Source organism: Lolium rigidum, chromosome 7 (genome assembly GCF_022539505.1).
Source record: "Lolium rigidum isolate FL_2022 chromosome 7, APGP_CSIRO_Lrig_0.1, whole genome shotgun sequence".
NCBI classification, from domain to species: Eukaryota; Viridiplantae; Streptophyta; class Magnoliopsida; order Poales; family Poaceae; genus Lolium; species Lolium rigidum.
Genome location: NC_061514.1, coordinates 53,797,861 through 53,808,357, shown reverse-complemented (window position 1 = coordinate 53,808,357; position 10,497 = coordinate 53,797,861). Strand labels below are relative to the sequence as shown.

Below are 10,497 nucleotides of genomic sequence, written 5' to 3'. Positions count from 1 at the left end.
TGGTCCATCTTCAGGACAGAGATCCGCATGGTCCTTGTCAGGCCTGCCACCGATGCCTCCACGATACAAACTACGCTACCACCATACACATGTCCATCATCACGCATCCACCGATGAGGCCCCCCCTGCGCCATGCCGCTGAGAATCGTCGTCTTTGACACGAAAAAAGACCCTGCACCATCCCGTTGAGAATCGTTGTCTTTGACACGAAAAAAAGACACCGCTTCACCTTAAGTCCCTTCTAGCCAGCACCTACTAAAAAACAATACCCCTATAAGAGCATAGTTAAAAAAATGGACCAGACTAGTTGTCCGACCGAAAAAATCCAAAACCAATATCATGTCCTTTTTTAAGTGGAACCAATCGAACTAGTAAAAAACAAGAAAAAATGTAGAAAATAATATGCATTGATTAGAGCTTGAGCTTGCAACCTATGCAAGGTCTCCAAACAGCTCACGTAAGACTCAATACCACCTGTGATGTTCTTTTGCGATAATCTATGGAAGTAAACGCTATATATAGGATTCGAGGCTATTATTTTCAGGAATTAACTTAATTATTTATTAAATTTGATGGTTTTTTGTCGCTCTTGAACCGGTTGGGCCGGCAGTTGACCAGTGAACTGGTGACCTCACCGGTTCACTCACCGATTCGGTTTTTAAAACTATTTATGGGGTAAACGACACCACACGTCACCATCATCCGATCCGGAAGACCCACATCTAAGGTTTCCCCGGAGCAGCCCGAGCGAGAAGACAAGAGAAGCAACAACAATGCATTCGACAAGCTAACGGCGCAAAGACATCAACATCGTCCGCAGTAAGTAGACTGGTAGTTGTTCTATGTGTATCCTATCACACTCTTATTCAAACGGATTGTTTGTTGTACGTCTAGCAAGTCACACTTTTTGATTAGGATATTTTTTTTATCATAACTGCTGGCTTGTAATAGACTGTATCACATATACATCTATGTGTGCAAATGTTGGGACAATAAAAGCTTTCAATTTGTAGTAATGATATGAAAAGGTGGAGTATACATTTATGTATTATCGATCATATTTTTTTGATGGGAATGCTATGGCGTCTCACTAGCTAGTCTCTATATTTTACTAAATCCGGCTAATAGATTGAGCATTCTAACCTAGGTTATACCAGCTGACCTAAGGCTACTATTTTAACTATATAAAATGTGTTCAACTTTTTACTGTAACTTAGGTATGAAATAATCTGATAGCTTGTGAAATAGATATTCAAAATTCATCATGAAAAGTAATAAACTGAATATGTGTATTTGGTTGGTAAAGGCATATGCGATATATCCACATACGTTGATTTGTTAAACTTTTCCAAATAATTATCATAGATTTATGAACGAAGAGAAACCCTCCTATTCAAAGATTAAACACAATCAACTCTAGTGCACACACCATAAAAATATGGTTAGATAAATAAATAAATAAGACATTAACCTACCGGTTTGAATAGCAAAGGTTATACATCATTTTCTTCGGTAATGAAGGAGACGTTGTAATTTATTGAATTTCACGAAAAAATGTTGCAAATTATGGTGGATTATAATTTTATAACAAAATATAATATAGTTTGATAAATAAATTAACTTAGGAGATTGCATAACAAAGATGCACACACGATGGAGCCGACAAGGGCTGGGGGTGAGCTAGGGCCATGGCTTCCCCTAGGCAACAACTTTCACCTCAAGAATTTATGTGTACTTGGTGCCCAAACTAACCTCTTTGGTCCTTCCAAGTTGCACAATGTTCAATCCCCCTTTTACGAAAACGACCCGACTCTATTGTGAGACTTTATTGATCAAATGACATAAACATCATCAATTTGTAAGGGAACGACAACTCAAACATTCAAGTAGGTGTTCTTCTCTCTGGATAAACACTGTGGACAACTTGATTCCCTATGAAAAAAAAAAAAACTAGACTCACATCTAGAGACACTTGAACACTGAACATAGATACCATTATAAACGGCAACATCAACCACAAACAAAAAATAATTCGTGCATATCCCATCTCATTAGCCAAGGAAATGAATGCCGGCAGTGAGAGATGATACGCTACATTCTGCGTTTGTTGAAACTGTTTGAATTGAATGTAGCAAATTTTCGAAAAGAACTATTTGGCTCCGTTCATAGCTGCCGGCATAATCACCCACCCGTTAACCAGCTCACAGCTAAAGAGTGAGGGAAACTAGAACCCTACCATTCTGCAGTCGCCCCGCCCCATCCTCCCACATGGCGGCGCCGCCGGTTATCCTCGAGGTGCGGTGTGCTGGCTGCGGCGAGACTCTGGAGGTGGAGCATGGACTCACGGAGTTCGCCTGCCCCGACTGCGGCATGGCCCAATCGCTCCCACCGGAGCTCATGCCACCGCGTCCTCGCCGAGCGCTCCCGCTTCCTGGCCGGGTAGCCCCCTACGCCGCGCCCCCCGCGCCAGTGGCACCTGCGAGAGTAACTTGCAGTGGATGCGGATCTGTGCTCAGCGTGCCGCACGGCCCAGGGCGTTTCGCCTGCCCGCTCTGCGGCGCCGAGCTCGCCTCCTCCCCTCTTGCCGCCATTCCAGTCGTGACCACACCTGCGGCCGTCCCAATCTCTTCCACCCGGCTGCCGTATCACAGACAGGTACTGCTCGCATTCGTTTGCTTTACAGGGATTCCATTGCCACGCATTGTTGCTCAGGTTGGTGCCTCCGGGAAGCGCAGATATGGTAATTGTTTTTTTTTAGATAAAAGGCATCTAGTGCCCGACTTTAAATTAATAAAGCCCTTAGGTTTGAAACAAAGTACGGTTACAGCGCTGCGGCATACAGCTTAGCCAACAAAAACAAGCGGAGACAAAGAAACAAAGTAAAGGACATGCAACACGAAGAGCACGCAATGTCGCCGCGCCATAGAAGCCACCCCTGGAAGAAGTTGGGTCACGAGATCGCTAGCCAGCGCCGCCAGCCTCACTTGCCACCAAGTCCGCGTGAATAAGCTTTAGTTGCCTTGTCAGCTCCAGCAGGTTTGGTCTGTCTTGCTGTTTTGCGAGCGGCGTCCACAGCTGCAAAATGACAATGGTTTTATAAAGAAGATTAGCAGGTTTCGAAATCACCCTTGATTCAAAAACATGCTTATTGCGAACATTCCAAAGCGCCCAGCTCTGGGCCACAAAAAAAGTCCAAATTAGTCGCCGTGGGCGACCCGAAAAGCTAGAGGCAATAGCATAAAACTGAGCAAAGGAAGTAGGGGACCAGCGACATTCTAACAGCTGTCTAACCACACTCCACATAAACCTGGCAAGCGAACAGGAAAAGAAGATACGGTCGGTGTTTTCGGGGCTGTTGCAAAGTGCACATCGCCCGGTGGCAGGGCCATGTCTTGAAGCAATCAAAAGGCTGGAGGGTAGACGGTCAAGAACTAGTTGCCAGGTGAAAATCCTAATCTTAAGCGGTAGCCTGGCCTCCCAAATGTCCCTAGCATAAGCGACCGAGGCACCCTCAGAGAGCTTTTTGTACATGGAAGCAACCGAATAGCAGCCCGAAGGTTCCAAATTCCAGACAACCTTGTCCTCCCCAGGACAAAGATTGATCTGATCAATGATGAGCTGCAGTTCCTCCCATTCCTGGCGAGTAGCGGGGTTGAAGGATCTCCAGAACCTGAGTCTCGAGGGTTCCGCACAAGCAGCGGCAACAAGAAGCTGAGGATTGTCACAAATGTTGAACAAGTTGGGGAAGGAATCCCTGAGCGGGCGACGACCCACCCAAAGGTCGAGCCAGAACATGGTTCTACGCCCATCAAACACCGAATGCTTAGCGCCAAGTTTGAAGAAGTGCTTAATTTTATGCAAACTTTTCCAAAAGGGTGAGCCACCCACCCCTGATCCAGCGAAAATATCAGTAGCCGAGTTATACTTGGCACGAAGGATCTGCGCCCAGAGGGCATTATCCCCCTGGTAAAGTTTCCAAACCCACTTAAGCATGAGCGCGACGTTCATTTTCCTGGAGTTGAGAGGGCCTAGCCCCCCGGCTTCCTTAGGGCGACAAACCGCCGGCCAATTCACTAAGTGGTATGGTAATTGTTGCTAGGATGCTAACTTGTGAGGTTAAATTAGCTTGAAAATGCTACTAGAACTAGAAGCACTGCCACCAGAAGGCCTAATATTTGTGTCATGGTTATATAGTTATTGTACATATGTGACTTTCTCTAATAATTCTTGACTGTGTTCCTTCAAAAAAACACTTAACAGTGAGGTTAAATCAGGCCAGGAATTTCAGGCTAGGATGTTTGGCTTTACTTTTCGATAGCTTGGTTCAGTAAGAAGTGGTTAATGTAGGGTCTCTGGCTTCTCACTATAGTCCTAGCAGTCTGCATTTTTCTCTTGTTCGGCTAGGAACAGAAGTACAAGGTTAAGGATTACCTGCGATGTTGAGAATGTGTGGTCCTTTTGGACCAAAGGCTATGTTCCTGGTTTTCATTGAAACATAACTCAGCATTTGATTTTTCTACTTCCAATGAATTGGAATGTCAGCAGTATTTGATTCAGTCAATAAATAAGCAAGTTCGGTTAATCTCGATCCACAAAGAGCTTAAGACAGTGATAAAAGTGCAGGAAGTGCTTAAGATAGCTCAAGATTGGTGCTGATTGGCGATTTTTAGTGAGTTACAAGAAAAACTTATATTTGCTGAAATCAGCATGGTTATGGAATATGGGCTTTAGCTTTAAACTTTGACAGCCTCATTACTTTGGATATTTCTTGTTCAGTTCTTCGTTCTAAAAACCTATGCTTACAAGTCACTGGATGGTTGAAGCACTGACTTGCCGACTAGTTGCAAGGAGAAGAGGTGTCTTGCTCAGTGTTCGTTGGCAGTGCAAGCATGTGGCAAGGGTTCTATTTGCCCCCTCACACTAGTTATACGAAGATCCCTACTGTGGTGCCAAATATAAACTTGTTGACCATCAAAGTGACTCATAATATTACTACTTCCAACCATGGAAAAAGCGTTATTTTTACCCTTTTAAACTTTTTGTCATGCAATTTGAACCATTAGTTTTATTAGGATATATTTGCGAAGCCTACAAAATATCAAGATTATGAACAGTAAAACATGTCTTGGATCCACTGAGCCATAGGTCCATTCGCTATCGTCGTTGGATGCTTCAGTTGGGATTTGTGCCCGTTATAAACATGTCTTTACAATAAATTTATACAATTGCCATGTGGCCAACCAATTTTTGTTAAGATGTTGTTCACAAAATTTGGCTGCACTTACCATGGTGACACTTTGTGTGAGCAGAGGGAGTATATCATACATTGTATAAATTGTTCATTTTTTTTCTCTTTGTTGACCCATAATGTTCAGCACGTGCAGCATGGGCCTTTGAATCAATCAGCTCGTGCAGGAATTGTTGAAAAGCCCATTCGCTCAGAGCAGTCTCATGGACAACATCCAAAGCGATATTTTAGAGAGGAGTCCTTCAGCTCATTCAGAGCTGACTCGAGGACACAAGCTGATGCAATAGGGATGCTACAAAATGAGTCTCTTAATCCTTTAGTCCATAGGGAGAAGTCACATACTGAACCAGTCCAAAGAACTATCGTCATGCCTGGCAAGAAGAAATATAGATTTGTATTTGGTCCAAAATCTTGGCAAGAAGGAAATGTACAGGAAGAGCATCTTAACCAGGTTGTCCGAGCATCACAGGCACAAGTAATACCCACAAAGTCTTCAGTTCGCGCAAACCAGACAGAAGGAGGGTTTCCCCATGACGTGATTTCAGTGCACAACAAGCAGGCAACTGAACATGTAGCTGCTCCTAGTGCTATGGAGCATAAGCAGATAACTTCTCAGCATCCAGTTGTCCATGAGCAGCAAGCAGGTGGAATTCTCAGTGACACAGTTCAGTCTAACCAGGTTGTCCGCGCATCACAGGCACAAGTAATACCCAAAGAGTCTTCAGTTCATGCAAGCCAGACAGAAGGAGGGTTTCCCCATGACACGATTCCAATGCACAACAAGCAGGGAACTGAACATGTGGCTGCTCCTAGTGCTATGGAGCATGAGCAGATTACTTCTCAGCATCCAGTTGTCCATGAGCAGCAAGCAGGTGAAATTCCTAGTGACACAGTTCAGCTTAACCAGGCTGTCAGTGCATCACAGGCACAAGTAATAGCCGCAAAGTCTTCAGTTGATGCAAACCAGAAAGGAGGGTTTCCCTATGACACAATTTCAATGCACAACAAGCAGGCAGCTGAACATGTGGCTGCTCCTAGTGTTATGGAGCATGAGCAGATAACTTCTCGGCATCGAGTTGTCCATGAGCAGCAATCATGTGAAATTCCTAGTGACGAAATTCAGGCGGATCAGGAAAAGGTAGATTCTGCCTGCAAACCATCAATCAAAAATAAAAAGAGCACGGAGAATACTAAAGGAAATCGTAGGAGGAAAAACAGAAATTTGATGAATGATCCAAATGAGTGGTCTCATCTTAGGCGCAGTAAGCGCCTATCGAAGGGGTCACCAGACTTTATTGATATTGAGCCTATCCAGAGGTTAGATGCTTCCCCACTTCAAAATCATTCAGAAGATCCACAGATTGACAGTACTATTGCTGATCCTGCTTCTAGTTCACCGACCCGGTACCAATGTCCTCAATCTGGCTCCATTGAGCTAGATAACATTGATGTAACTCCAGCACCCACTTTGAGTCATGGTGCGCTACAAGCTGAGCAGTTTCCACACTGCTACAGTAAAACTTATTCTCCAGAAACTAGGTGGGTGCTTCTTAATTCCAGCTCCAATTCATGGCATGAGCATGAGATTCCTCAAAAGAGCTTTAATGAGATTGACCAGCTTAATAAAAGTGATGATGAGGTATGTTTGAATCCATCTGAGAATCAAAATCATATGGATGGACAAGTGGCAGAAGCAGCTTGCAATGGCAAGAACTACTCAGAGCAGGTACAAGTCAAGCCTCACAGCAAGAAGTTTGCAGATCATGGCAGTCAGATGAACTTGGCTGCTTCATGCAGCCGCCTTGCCGCCATGTTGCCAGTTCCAGCTGCCACTACTTTGCCCACCATCGCCTCGCTTTCTTCACTTGAAAGTCAGTCTCTCTCTTAAACCTATTTGGTCATCTCTGTTGAGAGCTGTAAATCGCTAACATGTGCCTCCCACTCTTGCAGAGCTACCACTTCAGTGCAGCAGTCCAACAACGCCGCAGCACGAACCACGAACCGCCATCTACTCCCAGGTCCCTCTCCTTGCCCCTTCTTTACTGAACTTAGTTTTCAATGCAAGATTGCAAGGTCAGAAGTGTTATATGCTGTCCAGTGTTCGTCTGACAGCAATGCATAGTGTCACGTGTGACCTTTATGCCACTATTCGAAAGTCCTGCCAATGTCTTTTGCATTTGCCGTTTATAATTGTCACATCTGAAGGATTTCTGCTGCTGGTTTGTACTTGTGATTCTGGCTTGAAAACCTTTTTGTTGGTTAAGAAGCATTGACATGAATCATCTGTAGTTTAGCTTTCCTTTGTTTTGGTGTTAATATTTTCATGCTAGGTTAATTGCTTTGCAAATGGAATCCCTTCAATTGTCAATAGATTTTCTAGTGGAAAGACCCAAAGGATGTTACTTTTGCAAGAGGTGTTCTTCTTAATGAGAAACTAAGAGTCGCACTTTTTTGTGGAAATCTTCATGATTTCGGTAGTCTGATATTGGGCAATTTCAGGATGCACAATGTGATGATATGCAATCAGGATCTCTTAGCAAGTCATCCAAAAAGCGCAGAGGGCGTCCCCCTACTCTGCTAATGGAGCCACGCATTGAAGCTGATAGGCCTGTGCTGACGCCCAATGGTACAGAGTAAGTATCTCCCCTGCTTTTATGCTTATCGATGGTCGACTGATGCATTCTAATTTTTCATCTGCGCGTTCTCTAACCTGCAGCTGGAGTGTGCACCCACCAGGTCCTAAGGTAGTAACTACGCTCTCCCTTCTTATCAAGCAGAACTATCCTGGGACCTGTATTTCAGTGGATAGCGATGGAAGATCTTGCGAGGTAGTGGTTCACTATTGGCACCAATATCCTCCAGATGTAAGGGCTACCGTGTTGGATGAATTCCTTGTGAGTAAACTTTTCAGGGCATCTCAGACTATCTTTTGCTCACAGGGAGATTTGTAAATGATGATTGCCTGTGATTTTGAATACTGCAGAAACGCTACAAGTGGTCCCCTGGCCAGGAAGAAGAGTGCCTAAAGATCTTTGAGCGCAAAGCAATTAGGCAGTTAGTTAACCTCTTTTGCTATGAGAAGCAAAGGATTAGAGAGGAGTTGGCAGCAAAGAGGTCCAAAAATTCTTCAACAGTTGGTAGGGCCAATGGAGAAATGGCATTAGAAAAGGGAGATGGTACAGAGGTACGACTGGGAGATGAGTCTGTTGTGTTGTCGGAGCATGATGATCCGCGGAGTTGGAAACCATTTGTCCCTGACTGGCTGCAACCCATATGGTGGGAAATGCTGTGTGACCACTGGGCCAAAGATGAATTTATGAAGGTTTCTTACCAAAAAAGGAAGAACCGGAATGCAGGAAGCCACCCGTGTGATGCTGAAGGCTCACGAAGTACAATAACACGTCAGCAGGTAAGAACTACAAAGGCAATTTTAGGTTGCTGACGTTTTCAGAATGTATTGATGATTCGGTTGTTCTGCTTGTCAGGATGTGACATATCAGGATACCGAGGAGGCCAGTGATACTCCGCTAGGCCCCCATCCTGTGCAAGAGCAGGTGGGGAGCTCGAAGCGTTGGAGGCACTATGATACTCCTGCTGTCAGCAAGAAGGCCCAGACTGATTCGTCGTCAAAGTCCTCCCCATATTGTTTGAACAACCAGGGACAACAGCCAAGATTCACGCAGGACCAGGTGCAGCAGATGATTAATCAAGCTCTACAAGGACTAAACGAGACTTGGGAGAAGAAGTTTCTGTCCTTGGAGCAAAACATGCGCAGCATGTCCTCATCACGTGGTGTTCCCGCCGTAAGCTAAAAACAGCTGGCTCTTTCACTCATTCACCAGGGGGTTGATACATATATTTGTCATTTCTGACGCATCCATTTTCAGGGTGGTAAGAGACCAGTGGTGGCTGCTGCAAGGGACAAGCAATGCCAGCTTGCACGACAGGTAATAGCAAACTTTACTGGCCCCTCTTATATTTGAAGAAAGTGGGTTCCAGCCGGTAAAGATCGAATCCAGGTGTGCTTTTTGTGCACACCTGGTTGGTTTAGTTCTCCTATTCGCTAGGAAGAAGCTGTGGTTAAACCTGTTTTTGTTTATCGCTGGTGATTGTGGCATTATGTATACATAAAAAAAACCGGTGCTCAGTCCTCTGCTATCATGGTCTTTGTTAGGTTGATTGGCGGTTGTTGACTTGTAGGTCTGTGTGTCCGAATAACTAAACAAAGTGCAGAATTAGGCTATTTCCAATCCTGCTCTGGCCATCGACGGGCAAGCTCTTAGGTGGTCTGAATTATATCGAAACTGGGCATTGGCCAAAATCAGTAAACCAGATAAAGGCTATTCCCACTCCTGCAATAAGATTTCACATTGAGGCCTAATCATGTGCAACTTGGCCGACTGAGAAATACCAAACACTCCCTCCAATAGTGTCTAGATACATCCAAATTCTAAGAGATGTTTTTTGGGAAGGAGGGAGTATGATATTTGCTTCATTTCTTGCCATTGACTTGTCAGTTGCTGGGCCTGGGTGCAATTACTGTCTTCTGCTCTTGTTCCGTCTTTATCTTTTTCATGCTGGGTTGATGTCCGTTAGTAAGCCAGAAGTTTGAATTCTAGCTGCATGACCTCCGATTCCAGGTTGCCATTGTTGCTGCTGAACTCAGCCCATGCCACCTTCTGGCCGGGGGCAACAAACTGACACGGTTCACGTCTGATGCTATGCAGGATACATTAGACTCCGTAGAGGGAGCGGACGATGGCGAGAACCAGGGTGGGCACTGGAGGTGACACGACGTGAGAGCTTGCTGCGGCTCAAGTTAAGACTCGCTTTTCAGGAGGTAGTACTAGCAAGTAGCCCTGCATGTAGCTCCAAGGTGTACATAATGTGCATTTTTGTTGACCCAGATTATGCCCAGCTGGTTTTACCCAATTTATGGTTATTTTTTCAAAGTAACGCGGAATCCTGTTATCTGAATCAACTTCTCGCGGCATTTGTTGCAGAGCTGGCGTCTCCGCTCAGTTTCCGGTTGGTGGTCGCGCGCGCGCGCAATCGTGTGTCGCCGGGTGGCCGCGCGCGTGGTGGGAGGAGGAAGGAGTAGACGGAAAGCAGCCGTGTTTTTGTTTAGCGCGGAGCAGGCAGGCGTGACCTTTGCTTTACCGCCGGCCGGCCGGCCATCACGCGGCGGAAGCTGTGGAGCGGAGGCAGCTGGGCTGCAGGGCGCCGCGCACGCCACCGGCGCGTGGGGA

The 10,497-nt window shown here is 45.3% G+C and overlaps 1 protein-coding gene across 1 annotated transcript; it reads left to right on the top strand.

Annotated features, from left to right (window-relative positions):
* The first annotated feature begins 2,268 nt into the window (after positions 1 to 2,268).
* LOC124671367 lies at positions 2,269 to 10,156 on the top strand. Its single transcript, XM_047207744.1, has 9 exons — positions 2,269 to 2,655; positions 5,376 to 7,119; positions 7,199 to 7,266; positions 7,748 to 7,881; positions 7,965 to 8,142; positions 8,232 to 8,657; positions 8,734 to 9,051; positions 9,136 to 9,195; positions 9,976 to 10,156. The coding sequence occupies exons 1-9, from the start codon at positions 2,269 to 2,271 to the stop codon at positions 10,036 to 10,038; spliced, it is 3,378 nt and encodes a 1,125-aa protein (XP_047063700.1). The 3' UTR covers positions 10,039 to 10,156.
* Positions 10,157 to 10,497: the final 341 nt, after the last annotated feature.

Bases quoted from the DNA above. Each gene is read 5' to 3' on its own strand.
- LOC124671367 (XM_047207744.1), top strand. From the start codon at position 2,269: ATGGCGGCGCCGCCGGTTATCCTCGAGGTGCGGTGTGCTGGCTGCGGC. The intron at 7,120-7,198 runs GTCAGTCTCTCT...CCACTCTTGCAG, and splicing joins CTCGCTTTCTTCACTTGAAA to AGCTACCACTTCAGTGCAGC. The intron at 9,052-9,135 runs GTAAGCTAAAAA...ATCCATTTTCAG, and splicing joins CATCACGTGGTGTTCCCGCC to GGTGGTAAGAGACCAGTGGT.